At 39.3% G+C, this 27,279-nt stretch overlaps 1 protein-coding gene across 2 annotated transcripts; it reads left to right on the top strand.

Moving 5' to 3' along the window:
* Positions 1-1,870: 1,870 nt before the first annotated feature.
* Positions 1,871-23,360, top strand: CD200 (CD200 molecule). 2 transcript variants are annotated; one of them, XM_004272062.4, is made up of 6 exons: positions 1,871-2,031; positions 5,778-5,859; positions 9,022-9,342; positions 11,687-11,959; positions 14,011-14,118; positions 19,735-23,360. In XM_004272062.4, the coding sequence occupies exons 1-6, from the start codon at positions 2,020-2,022 to the stop codon at positions 19,740-19,742; spliced, it is 804 nt and encodes a 267-aa protein (XP_004272110.1). In that variant the 5' UTR covers positions 1,871-2,019; the 3' UTR covers positions 19,743-23,360. The 2 variants fall into 2 exon arrangements, with proteins under 2 accessions (XP_004272110.1, XP_049566286.1); XM_049710329.1 differs by lacking the exon at positions 5,778-5,859 and having other exon boundaries at positions 1,873-2,031.
* The last annotated feature ends 3,919 nt before the right edge of the window (positions 23,361-27,279 follow it).

Here is a 27,279-nt window from a genome sequence, read left to right as displayed (position 1 = left end):
GGCAAGTCTAGTCTATGATGTTGAAAGTAAGAGTGGTGGGAAGGTGGCAGTGACAGAAAGGGTAGGCAAAGAGAGTAGGACAGTTTCTGGTGAGCTGGGAATAGTCAGATTTTTATCTGCTTCTGGCTATGCAAGTATGTTTAATCTATGACGATTCATACTGGGTAGTTATGTATGCACTTTCCTCTATGAATAACACATTTAGTCAAAAAATTAAATGTATTTTTAAATTATACCTCTGTAGCAATATTTATAAAAGACAAAGTAGAATTCAAAGTTATTTTTCTTCAATATTTTGAAAGTTAACTCATTGCCTTCTTGCATCCAGCACTGCCTTGTGACATTTAAAGTCACTTTGGGGGGCTTCCCTGGTGGCGCAGTGGTTGAGAGTCTGTCTGCCGATGGAGGGGACACAGGTTCGTGCCCCGGTCCGGGAAGATCTCACATGCCGCGGAGCGGCTGGGCCCGTGAGCCATGGCCGCTGAGCCTGTGCGTCCGGAGCCTGTGCTCCGCAACGGGAGGGGCCACAGCAGTGAAAGGCCCGCGTACCGCAAAAAAAAAAGTCACGTTTGGGACTTCCCTGGTTGCACAGTGGTTGAGAATCCGCCTAACAATGCAGGGGACACGGGTTCGATCCCTGGTCTGGGAAGATCCCACATGCTGCGGAGCAACTAAGCCCGTGCACCACAACTACTGAGCCTGTGCTCTAGAGCCCGCGTGCTGCAACTACTGAGCCCACGCACCACAACTACTGAAGCCCGCACGCCTAGAGCCCGCGCTCCGCAAAAGAAGCCACTGCAGTGAGAAGCCCGCGCACCACAACGAAGAGTAGACCCCGCTCACGGCAACTAGAGAAATCCTGCGTGCAGCAATGAAGACACAATGCAGCTAAAAATAAAAATAATTAATTAAATAAATAAAACACAGCTGTTTAAAAAAATAAAGTCACTGATTCTCTTTCTTGGTGTCTCTACTTGTCATTTTTGAAGCTTTAAGAATTTTCTTTCAATTTCCTTAATTTGATCTTAATTCCACTATGTCTATAAGTTGGCTTTCTTTTGTTTCCTGTTTGCCACTCCATGAATATTTTAGTCCTTTCAATGTGTTTGTGTTTTTCTGAAAATCAGTCATTATTTTAGTTACCGCCCTGGAATTTACAGCCCCATGGATCCTTAGGTAAAAGCTCTGTCCCAGCACCTTGTCATAGGGGTGGTGTTAGGAAAACAGAAAAGGCTTTAGGAATTGAACACTTCATTGATTTGTTTGTCTTTCTTTGTTTGTTTAAGAGCCAAGAACTCTGGAACTTGTAGAAAATAAAAAAATAAAATGAGAAGAATCCTCATCATCAGTACAAATGAAAGAAAACTCCACACATAGAGAAAAAAACCGTCACATCATGAGAGGAGAGATCATTACAGCATTGATAGCTTCAATATATAATTTGGTTCTGGATAAAAATAAATATACATTTGTTTTGTAAAGTGTCTACTGTTTAAATTCAGCTTCAAAATATTTGGATTTTCCGAGGTGGTAATTGTGGAAACTGTGTAACGTTTCTCAAAAATCATTTCGCACTTGCCAGCTGCACAGTGTAGATTGCCATTCCTCCAAGCGCCAACGCAGGGAACAATTCATGTCTTCCCACCTCTCCCTGTTTCCTTTCTGTCTGTACAATGAAAATGGAAACAGTGTATATTTTTTCAAATATTTTCTGTTTCCCCAGTTGCCACCTCTGAAAACTGCGAATCGTTTTGAAGATAGGAAAAGAGGAGTACTATTTATTTTATTTTATCCCCTACAAGTAAACTGGAAAAAACTGGCCTTCACGCCACTGCTTGGGGGGCGGGGCGGGGGTGGGGCGGAGGGGTATTTGTGTCGGAGGAGGAGTGAGGCAGCTCTCCTCAGGCGCTGGCGGGGCGCATCCTTGCTCCACAGAACTGAAGGAGCTCAGTCTGGTCCGGTGTGAGATCCCTCCGGGCTTCCCAGCTGAAGCCAAACACCCCGCGCCCAGGAGCGAGGATGGAGTGGCTGGTGAGCCGGGCCAGGCGTGGGAAAGGGGGAGCAGGATGGGCGACATCGCTCCGGCGGCCCTGGGGCGGTGGCGGGCTGAGAGCTCCGGGCTGCGGCTTTCCCCAGTCTGGTTCGGAGGTGGGATTTCTGCTAGCGCTTTTCCCTCAGCTCTTAACCTTGCTGAGAAGCGGATTTTGCCTTCCAAAGGGTGGTTTACAGGCCATTCCTGGCGTTCCGCTTCTCCGTCCCAGTGCGCTGGAAAAAGGATGCTGCCAAGCGCAGGCTCCGGAGACGCTTCTCCGAAGATCCTTGACATCCTCAGACAGGAACTGGGCTGGGAGGCGGGCGCTGGCGGCGGGGATAGAGGGTGCTGTATTGGCTCCGCTTTGGCCCTGAAACCTGGGGTGGGGTTGCAGAATTTCAGGCTCAGGCTGTCCAGGAGAGCTGGCGCCCTCTGTGATGCTCCAGCCTCTTTCTGCATCCTCTGGGTCTTTGCCTTGGGAAGCCATAAAGGATTGGATAAATCAGGGTTAAAACCCTGGGTATCCACGAGAGACAGACATTTTGTTTATTCAGGACCTGTGTATATGACAAAATGAAGGAAGAAGAGGGTTTTCATTTACATTGGTAATTGATAAAAATAATAAAAATTAAAATCTAAATACAAGTAATGCCTGGAGGTAGTTTTTTTTTTTTTTTGTATATAGTTTATTGGCAGGATCACACAGCCAGTTATTTCACTGTTTTCCTTAATAAAGGAGAATGGTGGCCTTAGAGCTAGTGTTTACTGAGTGCCAGGTGCTCTTAATCTTCACCATTATCCTTCAAAGGAGGAGTTATTATCCAATTTTACAAATAGAGAAACAGGCAGAGAGGTTAAGTTTTCCAAGTCCATGTGACTGTATGTGGCAGGATCAGGATTTGGACCTAGAAATTTTCAGGGAAGAGGTATGTATAGGGGCAAAGTAGATGGGCAGCTGTCAGGTAAGACCCAGGCTTCTGAACCCTGGCCCTCTTGACAAAGGTTATAAATGGACTTCTCTATTTCCATTATTGTGTGATCTGATTAATGAATTTTTTTAAGTTACCTAATATATATTGGCTTTTACCATACCTTAGGTACTGTATTCAGTACTTTAAATGCTTAATTAATTCTCATAGTAACCCAAAGAGATAACAGCAACATTGATTTAGTGCGTATTTGTATCAGTCACTGTTCTAGGAGCTTTACATATACTATCTCATTTAGTCTTTTTAACAGAGAGAAGGTTGGTACTATTATTTTTTTCTGCATTTCAGAGAGGTAAAGTGATTTGTCCTAGCTTACACATCTAATATTGGTGCTAGCCTGAACTCAAGTCAGCCAGAGGAAATGTGTATATAATTAATAGCAAAGCTTTCTTTCTAATTCCCTTTGCCTCAATCACTGTGCTTCTGTTTCTTAAACATTGCTGGCCCCCAGCTCGTACATCTTGTGTTTTGGTGTGTGTCTCCTTTCTCTCTTATCCTAAAAGACAGATTTTTACTCGGAAAGCCAAACTATTTGCATTCCTCATCACAGCCTTTGCTAGAGCCTGGATTTCCATGTGGCATGCTGGTGTGGAATTCGAATGCCAAAGAAAACTTTTTAGTTTCAGAAGCCAAAGATTTTTTGTTTGTTTTTTTTAACATCTTAATTGGAGTGTAATTGCTTTACAATGTTGTGTTAGTTTCTGCTTTATAACAAAGTGAATCAGCTATACATATACATATATCCCCATATCTCTTCCCTCTTGCGTCTCCCTCCCCCCCACCCTCCCTATCCCACCCCTCTAGGTGGTCACAAAGCACCGAGCTGATCTCCCTGTGCTATGCGGCTGCTTCCCACTAGCTATCTATTTTACGTTTGGTAGTGTATATATGTCCATGCCACTCTCTCACTTTGTCCCAGCTTACCCTTTCCCCTCCCCATATCCTCAAGTCCATTCTCTAGTAGGTCTGTGTCTTTATTCCCGTCTTGCCCCTAGGTTCTTCATGACCATTTTTTTTTTTTTTTAGATTCCATATATATGTGTTAGCATACGGTATTTGTTTTTCTCTTTCTGACTTACTTCACTCAGTATGACAGACTCTAGGTCCATCCACCTCACTACAAATAACTGAGTTTCATTTCTTTTTATGGCTGAGTAATATTCCATTGTATATCTTCTTTATCCATTCACATCTTCTTTATCCATTCATCTGTTGATGGACACTCAGAAGCCAAAGTTTTGAAATAGCAAAAGCCTAAGCATTTGAGTTTTAAAAGCCTAAATGCTGAAAGGCCAAGGACAGGCCTTCATCCCAGAAAAAGCTGATGGGAAGAATACAAGGTGATGGAGGAAGCAGCTTCTTTAACCCTAGGCTGGGAGAGCAAAGAGGGACTGACTAGTGTCGGTTTGTGTCCTGAAAAGGATGCTCTGTGCCTGACCCCTGGGAGTAGGGAGTCCAGGAGGGTGGTGAATAGAACTTACAGGTAGGTGTTAAAATCAAAGAACAGAAAACACCTGTGCCTTGCTTTCTTGTGGGGAACTGTGGGAAGAGGCAAGCCTGTCCATCATGGCGAGGGAACTGTAAAACAGAGAGGGACAGATACATGGGAGTCTAGTCAGAGAGCCTTGCAGAATTCTCCTTTGTTCAGCACAGAAGAATCCAGGAGCACAAAATCTGGAGAATCGGGAAACATGAGAGAACATCCTGTAAGCACAAGATTTAATTGCACAAACCGATGATCAGGATGACTTGAGGGGAACATAGTGCCAGCATGGATAGATGGTTGTAACCAAGGGTTAATGGTCCTGTCCCACGGCTTGGCATTCCCAGGACTGTGGATGCGGTGCCAGAGTTTGGGACAATTGTGAAGTGTTGGTGGGCTAAACTGACAGAGATTATGTGATATTGACTGAAATTAAGTCTCTACCTCTAGTTGGAATGGCAACATGAAATAAAGTTCAAGTTAAAGAAAAATACAGAGAAACCTATATTTCTTACATACCTCAATTATAGAAAAATATAGAATATAGGAAAAAATATAGGGAAAATTTACATTCCTTGCTTCTACCCCCTTACGGTGAACACACTAATGTGGACCAAAGCCAGCCATGGGGCTGCTGCAGAGTAAAGTTATTCTGTCTCCATTCCGCTCTCTCATTTTATAGCAAAATTATACCCAGAATAATAGTCCCTTAAATACCACCATGATTTGTAAAAAGGCCAAGGATTTCTGCCAGACACATGAACATAAAGCAATGAAGAAAAATAAAGCCATTACTGGTTTTGAAAAGGTAAAATTTACATAAACTGTGCAAAATTTGCAGGAAAATCCACCTCAGCAGTCACATATGCTGCCAAGTGGTTACAACCTGAGTTACATTTTTAATATAAATAGATGTGGATTATCTGGGGAGAGAATGTTCTTCAGCATCTGCCGTCTCTATGTTTTCTGAGTATACTTATGGCAGTTGGTTTTCCCAGCAGTCTTGACAGTGGTGGCTTTGGAAGCAAGGCCTCAAATTGCTTATTGATGGCCATAATGAAGGAACCACACTGCTGCTTTTCCCTTCCCATATCCTGAGCACCCTCTGTTATTTCTTCCATTTATAGTCTCTGGTTCTGCTTCCACAAAACCAAAGGTTTCCGGTGGTTAAAACTTTAGCTGCAGCATTTCCTGAAACAGCAATTAGATTGAAGCTTCCTTAGCTTTGTCCACATCCAAATGCCCACTTCTGTACTTTGCTTTCCGTCTTCAGGTGTTGAGGAGGCTCTTCTGTCATCTGTCTACCTTCCAACTGATTTGGTTCTTGGCTGCCATGATGTTTTGCAGGGCACAAGGTAAAGATACTCAATTCCCCTGCGTGGAATCCAGGAAACACAGTTTTTGGAGTGGAAACGTTTGGCCACTCTTGTTTGTGCTGTGTTAGTTCATCTGTCTGCATGAATTATTTAAGTGTGTAATTCGTTTGGAGGACTGGTTCTTTCTGCTTTCCACATTTTTTCCAATGTTTTCAAAGAATTTAATATTAAGAAACTTTTCCTAGATAAAACCAGACATGAAAAAATTCTTCCTAAATTAAGATATCATTTTTCACCTATCAAATTGAATAATGTTTAAAATAATAATTCCCTATGTTTGTAAAGATATGGGAATGCCTAAGGGAGTGTGAATGAATATGGCCTTTTGGGAAGGTAGTCTGGTAATAAGCCTTAAATTTGGGTGTGTCCCTCTCACAGAAAAATACTAAAAATAATGAAATATGGAAGTTACGTAGGTTCACATAGTCTATCATATAAAACATACACCTATGCTCTCCACTCATCTGCTGAATTTCCTACTTGTGCCAGTCCCTTCTCCTCGGTTCCATAGGAGACCACACCTCACTTTGCTGCTGGCCTTTTATCACCTTCTGCGTGATGTTGTACTACATCAGCCTTCACAGGGGTAGGAAAGGGAAGTTTCATACCATGTACAACATAGGATTTACCAACCCTAAATGGAGTTTCATATATGCAGCGAAGAATTATAAACTTTCCACTAAATTATTAGAGAGAAAAGTTACCCAAGAAGTTAAAACTCTAGTTTTGATCCCTTTTCTACTCTCTATTCTAAAAGCAGCAATTTCTTCAGATCTCTGCTCTGCAAAATCCCAACAAACCTTTTGGAAACCCCAGTCCTAACAACCGGTATTCCCCCCAGAACTTTTCACATCACCTCACTAAAATTGGAATTATGCAACACTTGTGGGTTCCAATTTGTATTTGTTGCTATGCCCGTCTTTTCATGCTTGATGTTGTTGAGTGGATATTGTTTGTTTATGCTGCCTTCTTTTTTTCTAATTACTCTAACAGTTTATCTGTGTTATTAGTCTTAAAAAAAATAACAGATTTGGTGTTTTAAGTCAAAATTTTGTGTACCATTTTATTAATTTGTGCCTTCAACTTTATTAATTCACTCCTTTTATCATTTCTTGGGTGGGGTGGGAATTTTGGATATCTGTGTGTATTCATTTTCTTCAGTCTTTCTTGTTTCCCAGTAAATTAAGTTAGGATTAAATATTTCCCTCTGAGAACTGCTTTGTAAATTTCTACAGATTTTAATATAAGATATTCTTATTGTCATTCATAGTGATTTATAATTCTTGTTATGATTTCTGGTATAATTAAGGAGTTAAAAGAAGCATGTAAATTTCTCATTTTATTGCATTATGGACAGAGTTCAAGGTCATTTTTTTGTACACTATTTCAAGTTCAATTTGAGGGTATGTTCCGTATGTTGTTTGAAAAGATTGTATGTTTTATTTTGGGTAAAAGTTTACAAATACATGCTCATATGCACATACTACACATACATATATAATAAGTTATATATAAAAATTTGTTTTTCAAATGTTCTATATCCTTATATTTGATTTTATTGCTTTATTTACTTTTTTTAACATCTTTATTGGAGTATAATTGCTTTACAATGGTGTGTTAGTTTCTGCTTTATAACAAAGTGAATCAGTTATACATATACATATGTTCCCATATCTCTTCCCTCTTGCATCTCCCTCCCTCCCACCCTCCCTATCCCACCCCTCTAGGTGGTCACAAAGCACCGAGCTGATCTCCCTGTGCTATGCAGCTTACTTATTTTTTTAATATGTGGAAGTGAAAATTCCAAGAGAACAATGAAAAACTCTCTCATTATGATTATGGATTTTTCTTTGTAGTTCTATTAGGTTTTTATATATGTCAGAGTTATGTTGTTAGGTGCATGAAGATTCATGATTAGTATGTCTTATTTTAGATTCCTCCTTTTATCATTTTGAAAAATATATTTTTGTTCCTTACAGTGTTTTTGTCTTCTATTCTCCCCTTTCTCTCCTTTTAAAATGCTTACTGGACTCATGCTGAAACATTCTAGTCTTTGAATTTTTCTTTAATCCTTTCTATATCTTTATCCCTTTGTGCTACATTCTGGAAAAATTCTATGACCTGGTCTTCCTACTTACTAATTTACTCTTCAGTGATATTCATTCTGCTAAGTCTGTTAAGAGTTTACATTTCTCATTTTCTGCATCTATAGTTTCTACTATCTACAGTGCTGGTTCCTTTTCACACTTAAGATATCACATTTATTCACATCAAAATTTATTTATTTATGATAATAAATAAATAAATTTATTTATGATAACAAATAAATTTATTTATGATATTTTTATTCATTTGGTGAGTTCTTGGGTTTGTAGAGTTTATTATTCCTCTATCATTGTGTTAACTTTCTCAAATGTTTGGCTATTTGTTTTACTGAGATCTCCCATTGAATCATCTATCATATCAATATGACTAGCCAGCATTGGAGGGGGAAGAAATTATTGCCATACCTTATATTCTGCACTGCATACAGTAAAAATAGGGGAATGTGTAGATTGTCATTTGGTGGTCAAATCTCTCTGGTACTATCAGCCTCCTGGAGCACTGTCCTGTATATCTCTCTATCTTGTATTCCTATACTCACCACTGCTTCCTGAAGGCAGACATCACTACTGCTGCTCCTTCCTTTGCAGGTATGTGTGTGGAATGTCCAGAGCTGCTATACCTTCTTCACTTAAACTAATCACTCTGCCTATTGTCCGTTGGCCCTTTCTTATTCCTAGCTATTCCTGTTACTGCTCCAGGCATAAACTCACTTGGTGATGCTTCTATCCTATTTGGCACTTTCCATCTTCAACCTCACTTCACCTAATTTCCAGCCTACAGGGATTCTTCATGTAATTTCTGGTCACTGGGATTTTGCTTTCTTATTTTTCTCCTCTGCTACTCTTAAAGACTGAACAAATATTTGAACTTATATTTCTCTAGCAACATCAGGAAGGTAGGTAAACGTTTTCTTTTTTTGCATTTTTCTGTATCTTTTCTAAATTTGACTTTGAACGTGCATTGTTTTTAATCAAAAAAATGTATATTTGTGTATGTATTAAAATTTAAATGTTTTTTATGATTCCATGATGAAAGTGGAGACCCAAGATGTAAGAGAGTTGCTGAACGCACCTGCTTCTTTAAGATGCTCTCTGCAAAATCCCCAGGAAGTTTTGATTGTGACATGGCAAAAAATCAAGGCTGTAAGCCCAGAAAACATGATCACCTTTAGCCAGAACCATGGGGTTGTAGTCCAGCCTGCCTATAAGGATAAGATAAACATCACCCAGCTGGGACTCATGAACTCAACCATTACCTTCTGGAATACCACCTTGGAAGACGAAGGGTGTTACAAGTGCCTCTTCAATACCTTTGGTTCTGGGAAGATCTCAGGAATATCCTGCCTCACTCTCTTTGGTGAGAGTCTCTGAGAATACATTGTCTCTGGCTTGAAATGTTATTTTGCAGAATGTTTGGAATGTAGTAGTAGTGCCTAGTTTTTCAGGATCCTAACCCCAGAATGGCTCATGAGAGGACACTTGGCCTTTCATGTCTACTGTAACTGTGGTTAGTGTTATTTGGAGAGTTCAAAGGACTATGTTGAATCTCTGCCTGGAGTTATCTTTGCCCTGACAAATACTGTTGTCAACAAGAGTAAATTAAGGACCATAGTGAGGATAAGTTCTCTATAAGCACTGATGTGGTTCAGACCTGGCTTTGCAATTAGCAGTCATGTGACCCTAGAAGAATCCTGTCCACTCTGTACCAGAGTTTATTTATCTGCACCAGAAGTGTGAAGTAGATAATTTCTAGGGTCTCTAACAGCTTTAGTATTTTTGGATCTAAGGACAAAGCCAGCTTGGGCTAAGCTGGAGCCAGTTATAGGGGTCCCTCTCATTTTGTTTCAGTTTAGCTGTATCAGGATTGATAAGGAGACATGCATCAGAGGCTCTTCATTCCTGATGCCTACTAGGGATTTAACTGAATAATAAGCATTCTTTTAAAATCCAAGAGGCTTAGTTTGGTAAGATTCCTTTCTTCTTAACTGATGCTTAGCTGAGATCAAGAATTCAGAATTAGGAATAAGGGGTTACTTTGGAGGATGGCACACTTGGTGGTAGTTTTAGAAGGGAAACGACAAACTTAGACAGGGTTATTAGGAATGTTAAAATGAGAGTTCGTGCACACCAAGAATATTGGACATGGGATAAGAAGAGGCTCAATAAATAAGAATGCAAGGGAGGTAAGACAACACCAAATACAAGTTTCTTTCACTAATTTTGCCTGTAATGAGTCCTCTCTGCAGGATCTTGCATCAGGCTTTCTTCTTGATTTCTATTTCTTTCATTCCTCTTTCTCCCTCTGTCTCCCTGTCTTTCTCTCTCTCTCCCCTCCTCCAATCCTTCCTTCCTCTTTCCTTTCCTTTTTTCCTCCCTTGCTCTTTTTTCTTCCCTCCCTCCCTCTCCTTTCCTTCCTTCCTTCTTTCCACCATTTTTCTTCCTTTTCCTTCTTGTGTCATATTTTTCTCATTTCTGTCTGTTTCCTTTTCTTTTTCTTTTTTGTTCATCTTTCTTTCTCCTACTCCCCCTTCTTTACTCAGAATCTTTGTATTATTTTTTTGCCCAAAAAGCAGACTCTCCTGCATCTTCTAGCGAGTAATTCTGTAGTTCTTTTCCACACTGATCCTTTCCAGCCACAACTTATAGCTTTCATCTAAGTCATTCTTTGATACACCAGAGAACCCTGCTGCCAATCTGGCCACGTCAACCATACTCATCTTCCTTTACCTTATGTCTCTTCCTCCAGGGCTTATTGATGTTAGTAATCTGGGCACTCTGGACAGAGCCACCGTCCTATAGGCTCATTTTCTCCAGCCTACTGCCACCCACCCACTTCTTGAACTTCTGAGCACAGACAAGCTTTCATTTAGCATTGCCCTTTAATTATCTTGTGGGCTCCAAAGCCAACCACAGAAAGGCAAGCTTACATTTGCTCAGCAGAGATAAACTGTATATTCCAAAGAAAATGAACTCATTAATCAAGGGACTTTTGAAAGGGAACAGGGTACAGCTGACCTAAAAATAATGTCCTTTTTTCATAAGCTAGTTATTTTCTGTTAACTCCATAAGGTGATCTCCACGGTCCTTACAACTGTCATTCTGTGATTTTCTGACTACTGACTATGAATTTCTAATTGACGTTTTGTATAGATATTTCAAGCAGGGACTTGCCAAGTCTGCTCCATGCATCTTGCTCCCTGGCCCACTTCCAAACAGAAAAAGGCTTTCTCTAAGCAGCAGCCCCCCCCCCCACGGGCTCTCTGTTCTGAAACTGCCCTCGTGCTTCTGAGAAGTGCAGACTACTTGTGTGGAGGTGCCGATGGGTGGTCATTGTCAAACAATTTGAGAGGGGTACCCAGAAGAAGGCAGAGAGCTTACATTGCCCATGGAAGAGAAAAGAATAATTAGGCTCTGCACTGTTTGGGGGAGAAGGTACCTTCTGTCCATCCAGCTAATTCTCCTAGAGGCAAACTACAGGGAGAATCGTACTTGTCACAGGGTTGTACTAGGCCAGCCTCCATCCTGCAATTCAGAGAATTAGACACAGAAAGAACCCGGAAGGCCGCAGTTTGGATTGGATGTGCTACCTTATCTTTCTAGCCTCCACTGTCTTTCTGTAAAGATCTTTTTCTCATCTCTCTGAGGAGAGTGTAGCACTCACACCATGCTTGACTGATGGCAGATCATTTTTTTTGTCCCAGTACAGCCCACAGTATTCCTTCACTATAAACTATCTGAAGACCACCTAAATATCACTTGCTCTGCCAATGCTCGCCCAGCCCCTATGATCTCCTGGAAGGTCTCTGGGTCAGAGATTGAGAACAGTACTGAGATTGTCTCACACCCCAATGGGACAACGTCTGTCACCAGCATCCTCCAGATCAAAGACCCCAAGAGTCAGGTGGGGAAGGAGGTGATCTGCCAGGTACTGCACCTGGGGACTGTGACCGACTACAGGGAAACTGTGAACAAAGGTAAGAGAGAGAGGGCAAGATTTACCGTGGTCACATTTGTGGACACACACCTGCAAGGTGGCGAATGCTCTGCAGAGCCTCTTGGCCTTTAGCAAAGGAGCTGATAAGGGAGAGAATGGGATAAGTAGGGAAAGAAAAACAGAGTTGAGGAAGCCAATAAAGCCGATTTTACCTTGGCAAATGTGGTATGTTGCCCACATACTGAACGCTTTTGCTGAGATCCATCCATTGATTTATTCTTCCGTGCTACTTACTGAGCATTTGTTATGCCAGAAACGCAACAGTGAGGACTCAGTCCCTTCACACAGGGAGCTTCTAGTCTAGGAGGGAATGCAAAAGGAGCTGGGCAATTGTAAAACTTCATGATAAATGCTTCAATAAGAAAGCTATAGTAGGAGTTCGTGTTTTTCAGCATGAGCCACCTGTTCTTCTTTGGCCCTGCAATAAACCTTTCTCTACTTAAAAAAAAAAAAGACAGCTGTGGTACACCATGGGAGGACTGAGAGAGGGGAAAAGGAGCATCAGCTCAATCTGGAGGGATTAGGATGTTTTCCTGGAAAAAGCCACATCCAGGATGAACCTTTGCATAATCTACACTGTGGGAAAGGGGCTTTTTAGGAAGGGGGCCAATCTGAGATGTTTTCCTCACCCCCTTTTAAAATAAACTGCCTCCTGTTCAGGACCTCTTTTGCTCTCCTGCGTTTCTATCTAAACTGCTGTCTCTGGGCCTCATCAATACAAGAGGTAAAGATTATGGGAGAGAGAATAAAGAAAGCGGTGGTTTTAGAGACAGGACACTTTAGTGATGACAGCCACAGTTTTCTTTCTCTATGCAGTTTTGAAGCACTAACTCTGGATGAGGCACTCAGCAATAAGCCTCCTATAAAAAGATATTGCTGCTTTTTTTCTGGGCGCATTGTAAACAATAAAAGCTGGAAAAGTTTAGACCTCGTTGGTATGGTGGCCTCTAGTGAACATATCCTGTAGTCATTTCTGGGGTCCTTGAAAAAGCAGACTAATCAAAAAGTAAACGTTTAGGTAAATTTGCTCAAGAGGTTTGCAGTATTAGCTTTGGACATTTGTGAAGAGATCCTCAGATTCAGCCACGGTGAAGGGTAAATTTCCCTGAAAAACAAAAATCTGAAAAGGAACATGTCTTTCCAAGAGTGCCAAAATTGACATATCATTTATAATGTTTACGCATCCTTTGTATAATGTTTGTTCATTCTGCGAACATTTACTAAAAATCGTTCATGCTTAAAGCATTATGTCGAGCACTAGAACTAGTGAAATTAGACAAATCTGAAGGTGCTCAGTTAAAGTATGATGTGACAAATTCCATGATAAAGGTATGGAGAAGATGCTGGAGACTCGCAAATCAGGGAGTGTTTCTTCTGCCTTTGTATTACACAGTGACACTGAGGGGCTGACATTCAGGCTAAGTTGCATCTATTGACTATTGGAAAGAGATTTAATAACAAAGGCATAGATTAGAAGCAACACAATAAAAACATTGAGATGAGTTATTCCTGGGGGTTGGAATCACGAGATGCATTATTCTTTTCCTTTATATTTCTCTGTATTTTTCAACAATTCCTCAATAAACATATTACTTTAATGGACAGTATGGCAAAGAATATGTGCTTTGAAGGCAAACAGACCTCTGAGCAAGCCTTGTTCTACCACTTACTACACTGATTTTGGGCTTACTTAACTTCTCTGAGCCTCAGTTGTTTGTTTTTTTAATCTGTTAGATAATTATAATAAGACCTAACTCTTGGGCTATTTAGAGGATTAAATGAGGTAACACATTCAAAGCTCCTACAACTTAGTAACTACATAAAACATGTTAGTGATTATTATTATTTAAATGTTATTAAAATAATGTGAGGTCATGAATATAGACTTCAGTATATATATATATTTAAGAATAATTTTCATCGAAAGCTCAGCTCTAGTAAAAACTCATCACAACTGTCTCTTTATCGCTTTTTGCCTCTACAGCTTCCACTTATAACTTGTTTTTCCTTTTCTCCCTTCAATATCCACAGGCTTTTGGTTTTCAGTTCCACTACTGTTAAGTATTGTTTCCTTGGTAATTCTTCTGGTCTTAATTTCAATCCTACTATACTGGAAACATCGTCGGAACCAAGACCGAGGTGAGTCCCCATGGGAAGTACAAAGAAGGAAAAAAATGATTGTTTAATGACAATTTGGGGGTAAAATGAAGATATAAGTAAAGGGGTGACAACCATGTGTTTGGTTTGGTGTTTCCAGAATACATAAATGTTGATGGTATTTTAAAACACTTCAGTGTCATTTTCTTGCAATTGGACATTAGTTTCTGCATTTCATTTGCCAAGATGGTTTAAAGGCCAATTTTTTTATAAATTCAGAGTAAGGATTGATGAGAGGACATGTGGAAAATATTTATTCAATCACTATGGAATCATCTAATGGCAAAAGCAGGGAAGTCTTGGCACCCAGGCTGTGTTCATTCTACCCAGGACAATCTCTTCTCTTTTTACAGCATTCCACAGGTCAGCTACCCCACTTAAGAGACTGTGAACTTGTCTGATAAGATCACTAATTGAGTAATGCTTTCTATGTTATACCCTCACTATGGCTCAGACACTCTAGGCAAACATACAGGTGATCCATACTTATAATAACTGCATCATGTCATTCTGCCCTTATACACTGTTAATTTCTCTCCAGCCCCTACAACAACTATCACAGTGCCTTATGTATACCAGGTGGTCAATAAATGTTCATTAAAAGATGAATGAGTGAATGAATGGAGGGGTAGATTTTCAAAGGGATTTGTTCAATTCCATTTTTTTTTAATTGCAAATTCAGTACCTCATAGATGCTGAGTCTTAAACACTGTGAGACAATATAAAACAAGAGATGGTATCAAACAAGAGGTGTCAGCCAGCTGGGAAGAATTAAATTTCTTTAGTTTCTGAAGACAGTGCATAATTTATGAAAGCTAATGCAAAGCTGCGGTTTATGTTGTATGTAATGGGAATTTCCCAAGGTGAAGGGGTGGTATGGGAGTTTTCTCCAGCTCACATGACTGACAGAGAGGAAAGAAAAAAATGTTGGCTTTGAGTGTTATTTTACATTTCTATTAAAAATCTCACTCAGGGCTTCCCTGGTGGCGCAGTGGTTGAGAGTCCACCTGCCGATGCAGGGGACACGGGTTCGTGCCCCGGTCCGGGAAGATCCCACATGCCGTGGAGCAGCTGGGCCCGTGAGCCATGGCCGCTGAGCCTGTGCGTCCGGAGCCTGTGCTCCACAACGGGAGAGGTCACAGCAGTGAGAGGCCCGCGTACCACAAAAAAAAAAAAAAAAAAAAAATCTCACTCAAATGCTACCTTTTTTCCTTTTTATTTTATGTCTCATAGACGAATATCTTTCACCTTCTAAGTTTTTTGAACATTTAATTTTGCATAAGCCTTATATAAACACCTGATTAATTCTTGTGACTTTATAAGAAAAGCAACAAATCACCAGTGTCAATGACCCTTTTGCAAAAGTAGATAAAGGGATTTGTTCTGTATGGGACAGGAGATTGCAAATCAGATAATCTTATTGCACATAAACCTAAACCCATAGAACTCCTTAGCACTCTGCAAAATGTCAAAGGCAGAAGGCCGTTTGATTCCACTTTTTCCAAACATTTCACTTTTCCAGTTAGGAACTGAAGTTGACTTCCTTCCCTAAGGTCACACAGTTAGTTAACAGCAGGCCTAGGTTTAGAATCCTGGTCTCCTGACCTCTGCTGGAATGTTCTTTCAGTTATAGTTTCCTGACTTGAAAGGTGCTGTTGTTAGTTGCATTTATTTCTGTCTGTGCTTGCTGATATTACTGTGTTCTTCTGTAAAGTACAAGCAGAAAAGTATGAAGTGTTTAAATTCATTTTAAAAATCCCCTTGGACAAGAATCTTATAATACAACCTATTCAAGCCCAAGGTAAATTTCAGTAGAAAGGGGCATTTGCAAAATAATTGTCCTTTGTTCATTAAGTCTTGTATTTTCTGGGAAATATGTTTGTTCAATGCCTTATTCAGTTGCTGAAGTGAAGCGAGTCAGCTTAAGATTATTTGGTTCCATATACTTAAATAGCTAGTAAAATCAAATGTCAATTATTCTGGAGACAAACCCTCAAGGCTGAGGGAATACTGGTTTGTTAAAACCAAAACTTAAGCAATACAAAAAGCTGGGAGAAAGGGAAGAAAATCATCAAAGATAGAGACATTTTTTATTTCTTCAAGTAACAAATTTTGATTGTCAATTTGTGATGAAAGTGAATAGTGCTACCACATTTGCTTTCCATCTTTCTTTTTTTTTTAATTTTTATTTTATATTGGAGTATAGTTGACTTACAATGTTGTGTTAGTTTCAGGTGTGAAGCAAAGTGATTCAATTATACATATACATATATCTATTTTTTTTCGAATTCTTTTCCCATTTAGGTTATTACAGAATATCTTTCTTTACCCTTACTTTGTGTTTTTTTGCTTTCTCTCTCTCTTTTACTTTCTATTATCTTCTGAAACATAAAACTTTTGGATGGGTGGGGAAACATGATCAGTCAAAAATGACACCAAGATTCTGGACCTGGTGACCTGAAAAAAGGGTGATATGAACAGAAATAGAAGTAGAGAGGGGGAACTGAGTGTGAGAGTGTGTGTGTGTGTGTGTGTGTGTGTGTGTGTGTGTGCAGAGTTTGTGGGGAGAGAAAGAGTAGAGATGAATTAGTTCTTGAGCTTATTAAATATGAGTAGACAAAGAGTCATCTCCTTGGAGCTGCCCAATAGTAAGACAAATCTGGTAAGTAAGAAAAGTCTGTTAAGTAAAGTTCAACTCTTTGTTAGATAAATGACCAAAAAAAGTTTATTTTAGATTAAAATCACTAATTTCTTGCTCACAAAAACATAAGCAAATTTATAGTTTGTGGACAGAGGGGTAATCTCTAATGACAGATGTTATTTTCATAGAGAAGTCAGGCTCCCTGCAGTTTTCCTGTGATTCTGTATAATGCCAGAGAGTGTGATGTTGGGTTTTTCAACTGTAAAGCTGTACTAGTGATGAGCTAGAGGTGACTTCTCTTTGCACCATTCCTAATGGAATCATCACAATTACTTCCCATGAGACTACAGCAATACAATAATAGGTTAATAGGTTTTCAAAGAACATCGTTTTTTTCTTTTATGAATCAGTACTTTATTACTAAATAGAAAATGGGAAGAAATTAAAATTTCCTAGGGAAATTTTCCATCATTTCATGATAGTTCTTTCTGTTAAAGCCAGTTGTTGCCCCTTCCACACATACTACAGTGAAGTAAAATTTGAGGTTGAGGATAATCTTTTATTTCTCATTAGCCAACCCACCAATGATCACAAGCTTCTCAGAAACAACAACTTCATTTTGGGGCAGATCATCATAGATAATCACCTAATTTTTAGAAATCTTTATTTTGAGTAGCAGTCTTCTTGTGTTTGATTGGGTCAAGGCTGATTTGGAAACCAATAGAAGATTTAGACAATCATATGAAATGCATATTCCAAACCTCACTTTTCTTCAAGTATCTAACTATTTCAGGTAAAAGTGGGTTTTTTTAAGCCCACATTATCTATATAATTGCCTTGATTTTTTTCAGTTCGCTTCACAATAATCTAACCTTATAAATAGGTTCTTTGCAATGCTAATAATGATAATGTTGGTAAACACTATATCTTGGGTGGAATCATGTCACTTTCTCCTATTAATTTTTTTTAACATCTTTATTGGAGTATTATTGCTTTACAATGGTGTGTTATTTTCCACTGTATAATAAAGTGAATCAGCCATACATATACATATGTCCCCATATCTCTTCCCTCTTGCGTCTCCCTCCCACCCTCGCTATCCCACCCCTCTAGGTGGTCACAAAGCACCAAGCTGATCTCCCTGTGCTATGCGGCTGCTTCCCACTAGCTATCTATTTTACATTTGGTAGTGTATTTATGTCCATGCCACTCTCTCACTTCGTCCCAGCTTACCCTTCCCCCTCCCCGTGTCCTCGAGTCCATTCTCTATGTCTGCGTCTTTATTCCTGTCCTGCCTCTAGGTTCTTCAGAACCTTTTTTTTTTTTTTTTAGATTCCATATATATGTGTTAGCATACGGTATTTGTTTTTCTCTTTCTGATTTACTTCACATACAGATTGCCAACAAACACATGAAAGGATGCTCAACATCACTAATCGTTAGAGAAATGCAAATCAAAACTACAACGAGGTGTCACCTCACACCAGTCAGAATGGCCATCATCAAAAAATCTACAAACAATAAATGCTGGAGAGGGTGTGGAGAAAAGGGAACCCTCTTGCACTGTTGGTGGGAATGTAAATTGATACAGCCACTATGGAGAACAGTATGGAGGTTCCTTAAAAAACTAAAAATAGAACTACCATACGACCCAGCAATCCCACTACTGAGCATATACTCTGAAAAAACCATAATTCAAAAAGAGTCATGTACCACAATGTTCATTGCAGCTCTTTTTACAATAGCCAGGACATGGAAGCAACCTAAGTGTCCATCGACAGATGAATGGATAAAGAAGATGTGGCACATATATACAATGGAATATTACTCAGCCATAAAAAGAAATGAAATTGAGTTATTTGTAGTGCAGTGGATGGACTTTCTCCTATTTTAAGCTTAGTACTACATCAAATAACAGAGGTGCTCAGTAAATAATTTGTGTTGCGGAAATTGGTGATCAGTTGGAAAGATAATACAAAAGATATATGTTTCCAAAAAAAAATGAGAATCCTTGCTTTGCTAAATAATTGTACTTACACTTTCCAGATGAAGGCTGGGTGAGTGGTAACCTTCACCTCTATCCCAGTGTCCTCCTAGTTCCAAGCAGAAGAAAGGGTGCTTTATATGAGAAAAGTGTGAAGCAATCTTTATTGAACCGACTAGGTTAGAGTTGCTTGGAGGAATCTTGCATTCCAAGGCTACTTGCCTACAAAATTTCACCCTTGAATGGGTGCAAATGCCACCCATCATATCAAAATGTCATAACAAAATCCAATCACAAAGTAGGTGGCTAACAGACCCATAAGCCTGGGCATTCTTGCCTGAACTGTTCTGTCTTTCACGGCTGAACAGATCACTGATACTGGAAATGTTGGCACAGTTAAAACATGCAGAACTTTGCAGTTTCTGGTAAAGAATTACTTCAGATTACATGGAGAGTGAGATGTGGAACCAAGATGATATCCGAGGTCTTTTACTTCACTGTTTACATGCCTTGTAGAGAGGCCCACATGCTCCAAGTTTAAGTGCTAGAAAGCTAATAACCTTGAAAGGACCTCTATCTGTCTACTTTTTGACCATTCCCAACCCGATCTCCAGTAAGTGAGTATCCACAGGAAACAAAGCCCAAGGTCTTATAAATAAAATACATGTAGATCATTTGGAATTCTTGAACGTGTTCTTTTACTTGTAGTCTTAAGTGTATTACTGAGCAAGTACAGTCTTACTTAGGAATAGCAAACTATTATTTCCTAGAATTACTCATGTCCTTTTAAAGAGAGTCACAGTTGCCTCACATCATGTTGGGTCAGGAATGTCTACTTCCTTCTCTTGGCTGATGAAATATACACAGGAGAATTCTGTGTTTATTGATCCTTCTGTTATTTATCTTCTTAAAATCTATTAGAATAGAAATTATAAATGTTCAAAGTTAATATCTTGATCTTTCTTTTACCCAGAGCCATAGAGGAGTCACACAGAACCCTGAAAGTTATTCCCTGGTCTACTTGAATCTGACTCAGGAGGCAAGCAGGAGAAAGAGGGTCATTCTTCAAGGAACCTAAAAGAGCAAAAGAAATTGGAGTCAAAGGCGTAAGAATTTCAAGACTTTCTACTGCCATCTAGGCTACCCAATGCTTCTGTGAGTTCCAAGAGGAAGTCATTTTACCTCTCAGGTCTGTTGTAGGACTTGATTTTGTAAAACAATGCCATGTTGTGCTGTTGAAAGGGTACTGGACTTAGAATCAGGAGCCACCACTCAGAGACTGACTTTGACTCCGACTGGTGTCAACTCTATGTTAATCACTATCTCAATGAGCTTCCACGTTTGCATACAGAAAATTAAGGATTTGGACCAAATAATTTGCCATTCTGCTCCAAAAATGGCTGTAATTCCAGGAAAAAAAAAAAAGGAATAAACAAAGAGAAAAGAAATGAAAAAGAGAGAGAAGAATACAGGAAGGTAGGGACCAAAGAACTTTTCTGAGACTACCTTTTGCCTTTCTGTGGCTATTCCACCTCTTCTTCCCTTCTTCTTTGGTCTGTTAAGTCTATTTCCTCATCACTTGGTATCTAGTCCACCACCTGCTTACTGTTTTGCTAATAACTGGTCTTTCTAGAACCCTCAGTTTCACTGCTATTCTTCATGTACTTCTGTGATATTAACCACAGTGGAAGCAGAACTGAATTTATTGTGAAGTAACATTGGCAACCTTAACTTTACTTATCTGTTTTTATAGCAGACTAAATATTATTAGTCTCAGCAGCTCACATTTTTAAAAAGGCATGCATTTCTCATCCATTTGTTTCATAATATAACCCAGGCCTATTTTAGTCATTCTAAATTCAGCCTAGTATAATGAAGACATATTTAGAAAATACGGCATTTAGAAAGTTTCCTGAATAGCAGTCAGCTAATTCAAATGCTTTGTCTCTCCCAGCTTCTTTTCTCATGAGTTAACTTCTCACAATAGCAGAGGAAGCATGTATGGGTGTACAAATCCCTTTGTTGTAAATATATGGTTCTAACTAGTGGAACAATTTTGAACTCTTAAATAATCATATGACCAAGTTGATGACTTTTTCAGTATCTTTTGCCTTCTTGTCTCTATCCAGTGACCTAGGAACTAAAAACTAAAACTTAAGTTGTTTTCACTGTTGAATTGAATATTTATATATTTAGTAAGGTTTTCGTATGTTATTTAATTCTGTATTATTTCGTATATTTGTATTAATATACTGAATAATTAAAAGTGTCAACTCTAAATATTTGGTTCATGATATTCTCATAGGGAATGTGGAAAATGTGGGCATTAATGATAATCTGTATATTTTTCCTCTGTGTGTGAAATCCTCCCCTCTATCTCTTATCCCCTAAAAGATGCTGCTGGCATTTATGATTTGTCACAACGTCACAGATCAGATGTTCTTGATCTGACCAGTGAAAGCTGCTTCATGTTGGTGCCTGTGTCCTTTTGATATGACCAGGTCAATTTTGGAGTACTTCCTTATATGTGCTGTTTTGATTTTGCTTTTTTGTTTGTTTGTTTGGGGATTTTTTAAAATTTAATTTAATTTATTTATTTTTATACAGCAGGCTCTTATTAGTTATCTATTTTATACATATTAGTATATAGATGTCAATCTGATTTTGCTTTTAGATACCAACCTTTGCAAATGGATTAGCTCACACAGTTTTGAATTTAGTAGGAATTATCATCCTGCTTCTGGTTTTGCTGTTTTTTCTGGTATCTCGGCTGCCAGATCAGACAGGGTAAATTAAAGCAGCAGTTCTCAAACATTTAAAGGTCTCAGGACCCCTTTACACACATAAAAACATTATTGAGGACCCCAAAGAGCTTTCTTGTAAAGCGAATTATGTCTGTTGATATTGACCATATTTGAGATTAAAACTGATAAACTTTAAAAACAAAAATCTACAAACATGCATTTCATTAGTCATCAGAGTGATAGCAATATCACACATCAGGTAGCTTCTGGAAAGCTCCGCAGCACACTTGTGAGACAATGAAAATAAGGAATTGATGTGATTATGACAGTAGTTTTGACTTTGTGGAACCCCGGAAATGGTCTCAAGGACAATTTTGAGGACTGCTCACTTAACGTATAGGCAAAGAAGGAGACCATCTTATGAGATTTCATGAGTCTCTCCCAAAGTCTCTCCTTTATGAAACAGCTATCTTCACAGTGCCTAAGCATTCCACCATTCCACCATAATTTTAGTTAGGCCATTATCTTTCTGGGAGTTCCGCTTAAAGTGCAGAGAGGCCTAGGTCTACTCCTTCTTCCTCACTAGCAATTCAACTTAAATTGGCTTATTAAATGGCTTATCAGTTACCTTGCAGGGTATTGAGAGACTTGGACTTAGAATAGGTAGGTTTTGATGGGAAAGACTTGGGAGGGTCATAGAGAGCAAAGAGAGGAGGTGGAAGGTGTGACTCAGAGCACATGGCTCTGTCTGACAAGGCAGATCCCTGGGTAGCACCAGTCTTGCCTTGTGACTCCTGCCCTCTCACCCCTGGGAGGGTCTTACCAACTGCCCCTTACTCATCCTGAACCTTTCAATTAGGGGAGTTTCTTCCGAATCTATGAATTGGAAAGAGACAGTTTGGGCTTTGTATGCTTCAGCAAGGTTGGGAAAGTTGTAAATATTTGAGTCACTTTGAATAACTCAATCACAAAGTTTTCTTGGCAGTAAAAATTTAGAAACTTCCCAGGGTGGTGGTAAATGAGCTCAGAGATAAGGGAAACCAAAAGAAGTTTTTTGTGCTTAAATAGAACCAAAACTGAAGGTGAAGATTTGGGGGGAGTGGTTGGAATTTATTAACCACCAACTAGGTAACATTTCATAAATACAAGTTCAAAGAGTACAAAATCTCATAGTATGACTACGGATTATGAGGCTTTGGTTAAAATAGTTCTCTTGGACCAACTTTCTTCTATGGTTATTTAGCTCGTCAAGAAAGAGATTTAACTTTCTAAAAATAAAGCTTCCTAAAGTAATTCTTCACAACTGTAATGTTTTTGTTTTTTATATTTGCTCTCAAAATGTTCCAGATAGGACCTCAGTCTCCCTACCACAGTCACTTAGGCTAAGAAACTTGGACAGGGTCACAGAGAGCTGTGATTCAATTGTAAGCAAGCCAACTTTTGCATAGACATCATATTCATTTGAGCCTTGTGAGGTCGGGAAGGTTTTTAAGCCCATCTTTATAGGTGTGAAAAATGAAGCCTTAAGCTTTTCAGTGACTTTCTTTGGGTAACACTGAAAGCATGACATGGGACTAAAACTCCAACTCAGAATCTCAGACTTCCTGCCCAGTGCTCTCTCTGTTCCCTCCACTCTTACTGTCATTCATCCCAAATCCTACTTGTCAGTATATCCTATTTGCTCTATCAATATATTTAGAATCCAACTCTTACCCCCAATCTTACCACCTGGCCCAAACCATCATTATCTTTCTCCCAGATTGTTGACATAGTTTTCTAATTAATCTCCCTGCTTCTGCTTTCTCCCCTTTTTAGTCTCTTCTCACATCTGTTTTAAAATATAGGTCAAGACAAATCGTGTCATTCTTTTTCACAAAATCTCCAAGTGCTTCCTATCTTATTTAGAGGAGAAGCCAAGGTCTTTATGTGGGCTGTATGGCTGTACATGATTGGGCTCCCTGATACTCTCTGAAATCACTTCCTGCTGCTCTTTCTCCTGTTCATGCTCTGCCAGCCACACTAGCCTCCTTGCTGTTTCACTATTATTCAGACAGGCTTCCACCACAGGACCTTGGCACTTACTTTTCTCTCTGCCTGGAATGTTCTTCCCAAAGGTGGCCACATAAGCCTTTTCCCCAACAAACCCTTTCTGTCTCCCTCTCCTTCATTTTTCTCCCTTGCATCCATCAAAATCTAGCATGCTACATACTTTACTTGTTTATTTTATTATCTGTCTCTTTCCAATAGATTGTAAGCTTCATAAGGGCAGAGGTTTTTAAATCTGTTGGCTTGCTTGCTTGCTTTTCCCTAGTATCTAGTATAAGCAGTCAAGCAGTATTTCTTGAACAAATCAATTTTATGCCAATACATTATGGGAGGGAGGAGTAGTTCAAACAGCTTTGTACTGGAGCATCTCTCCTTCCCTGTGGGAGAGTATGATTGAACTAGAGAGTAGAAAAGGACTTTTAGAAATTGTTGGTCATAAGGCATAGAGACAAGCATCATGGATTTAGAACCAAAAGAATGGGGTTTAAGTTCCATCCCTGATATTTAGTAATGTGTTGACCTTGGACCAGTCATTTAATCTCTCTGAATTTACATGACCTCAATTTTAAATTGCATGTGCACCAAGTCTGTCTTCTGTAAAGGTTCAAGTATGAAGGGGTATAGCTCCCAACATGCGCAAGTTTATGTGCTGAGGCGTGTCTGCCCTGTGACCTCAAAACCCCCACTGAAACAACACAGGCCTCATGTCCTTCCCAGTTCTTTCTCACAGTCAGCCCCACCCTTGTCCAGAAGTGGATGTGGGGTTGAGGTGGAGATAGGAGTGCTGGCAGTGGGAGCTTCCTTCTGGATGAACAGAGAGAAAACCTACTGGTCTTTGTATTAGGGACCCTAATACATCATCTAGGATGATTTGGCCTTTCCTTGTGCTGAGGATAGGACCAAAGGAATAAAACACACAAAAGTTAGCAAGAAGGTGCTGTCTGCAAACCAGGAAGAGAGACCTTCCAGAATCCGACCATGCCGGCACCCTATAAAAACAAAACCCAAACCAAAAAAATCCCACAAAAGTTAAAGTCCTTTCTATTGAGCATCAGCTTCTGAATACAGTTTTGCCACCTTGCTCCAGAGTATTAACAGCCACCACCTGCCATAAGAGATGGCAGAGAGCTCTCCAAACACTTAAAGAGGATGCAAAAATTGATACCGCTGAAAGCTCTCCCTAGAATTATGTTGCTTTACCAGATTTGATAATATGTCATGATAGAAGGACCTTACCAGAATTTGAAAGGTTCCAGAGAATTCAACAGATACTTAGGTACTTTTCACCTAAATCATATTAGCCTAGAGAGTGGAGCACTCAACTCAAAGAGTTGGAACTCAAAAGGAGAGTTGTGTTTTTCTGGAAGTAGCTTTCACTTTCTAGTCCAACAGCAAAAGGCACTGAAGACCAACTGCTCAGATGATGCATTTCAAATACCACATGATTCTGGATCTGTCATTGCTGTTTAGCTTTGTATATAATTCCCTTAACTTGTACACACATTGGTTTCCCTTCTTATAAATCAAAGACAATATTGTAAATATCTCATATAAAAATAAGTCAGATGATGTCTTTAATTAAATGCTCTTTTGTAATGTATTGATTAAGATGTAATGTATTGATTAACCCGGTGGTTCTTAGTTAAGAAACATGAGGAAGCACTAAAATTTCAGCAACAGTGACCAGTTGGATGGAAGCACACTGATACCATCAGTGGTGGGTAGCCCTGGCCTAGCCCTGGCCTAGCTATATTTGTGAAATATAGCTCAAAGATAGCTTAGAATTTTATTCCCCTTTTTCAGTTGTCCCAGTGAGTTTCTGGGAGACCAAGCTAGTTCTGCAGCTGCCCATGCCTAGCTGGAACCACTTGGGGAAAGGAGATGCTTTTCTCCACTTTGTCTTAGAGCCTACTTTAATTTACAAATCGCTTGGAAAGAGAGAATATATTCTCTGAGGGAACTCTAGGCCTACCAAGTTGTATTTGATTTGACTGGGTCCTACCCTCAAAGTGTCATCAGAAGCCACCATCTTATGTAAATAAAGATCATCAACAATTCCTGACACTTCAGGAGCTGACTGACACTTATGCCCCTGGGCAAGCTGATACTTCCTGTTGCATGCCAAGAGGCAGTGAAAGAGACTGAGTTAGAATCATAGAAAGTCAGAATGAAGAGATTTCAGAGACAAGAAAACAGGCCTCAGAATGCCAAGTGACTCACTAAAATCACGCAGGACTTTACCAGGACACAGGAAAAAACCAGGCAGCAGAAATTCCCAATGTAGTTACAGACAAAAGACTTACACGGCCTGCCGTAATCTGGTTAACCAAGAAAAACCGTTTCCTAAGTTTAAATATATCTGCAGGCCCACAGGGCTTACGGGAACCCCAAACTTTCCTGAACTGCCTCCTTCTGCATGAGGTTCAAAGCTGTTCCCGTCACTGGTTTTTGATGTACCTCCAGCTTCTCTGGCAGCGAACAGGTAAACATCTGGTTTGATAGATAATATGTAGTTTTGACTTGATGCTTAAATTCTGGAAAATTCTTTCCCTTGACTGGAATAGTTTTGATTGTTTTCAGCAAAGGTAATTTTGAGGGTGGGTGGGTGGATCTTGATGCAAGAGAGAGAGAGAGAGAGAAAGAGAGAGAGAGCAAGCACATTCTTGGTTAGGGAGGAGAAAGTTTCCAGAGATATCAGATTAAAAACAAATATTTAAAAAGCCCCAAGAATCACTTATAAAGCTAACACTTATAAAGTCAGACTTGAATGAATTTCCACTCATCAGGTTTCAAAAGCAAAACGTATTAAAGGGAACATTACAAAAATCGTGAAAAGATGAAGAGAAAGAAAAAAAGTGATTTCACAGGTTTGGGGTTCGTATTTGACTTGGTTTCTTGAATAAAAAGATGGAATAGAGGTGATAATGTCATTAGATGAAGTTTGTGATAATTGGCTTTTATACCAATTAAATATATAATAATTTCTAACCATATAGCTGTTAGAGAGCAACATTGCATTTATCTTTGCTATTTTATCAATATTCTGTTAGCTTTGTTTACAGTGATCAGAACAGCAGCATGTATCTTGCAGCGGATAGCATTTATGAAGCACTGTTTCAACCACCCAACTGTCCTGGGTCCTGAGAGAGAGTTGCAGAGGGAGGCATGGAAAAAAATTCTTTTCCTGGAGAAATTTAAAACTTAAGGACAGACAAAATAAACCTACCTTCATGTATTTAAAAACAGCTTGTGAAATTACATGAAGTACTGTCATGAATGGGAAATAAAAGTTACAAATGTATTTATTATAATTCAATTTATACTTTGATTCCACATCATTACATGTGTAACGACATGATATCTTGGATATGGATGATAGAGAATAAGATTGGCCAAATGTTGATCACTGTTGAAACTGAGGTTCTTTATACTCTACTCTCTACTTTTGTATATGTTTGAAAATCTCATAAATTAAATTAAAAAAAAAAGAACTGTGTTCCAACTTTGCTACTAATGGGCTACTCGAGCGAAGACTTTCCTCTGAGCAAGAATACGATTATCAGCTCTATTTTCACAGTCTATTCGTCTCTGCCGCATTTTCATCTGGCTTCCAAATAAAATCTTTCCTCAGTCAACAACCTTGAATTCCATTACTCTAGATCTTTATCAATGGAAATATAATCCCAAATTCTCTGCGCTCAATCTCCCATCAAAGCTCAGGTGTTAAA

Source organism: Orcinus orca, chromosome 5, assembly GCF_937001465.1.
Source record: "Orcinus orca chromosome 5, mOrcOrc1.1, whole genome shotgun sequence".
In the NCBI taxonomy this organism is placed as follows: Eukaryota; Metazoa; Chordata; class Mammalia; order Artiodactyla; family Delphinidae; genus Orcinus; species Orcinus orca.
This window is presented reverse-complemented; position numbering and strand designations above follow the sequence as displayed.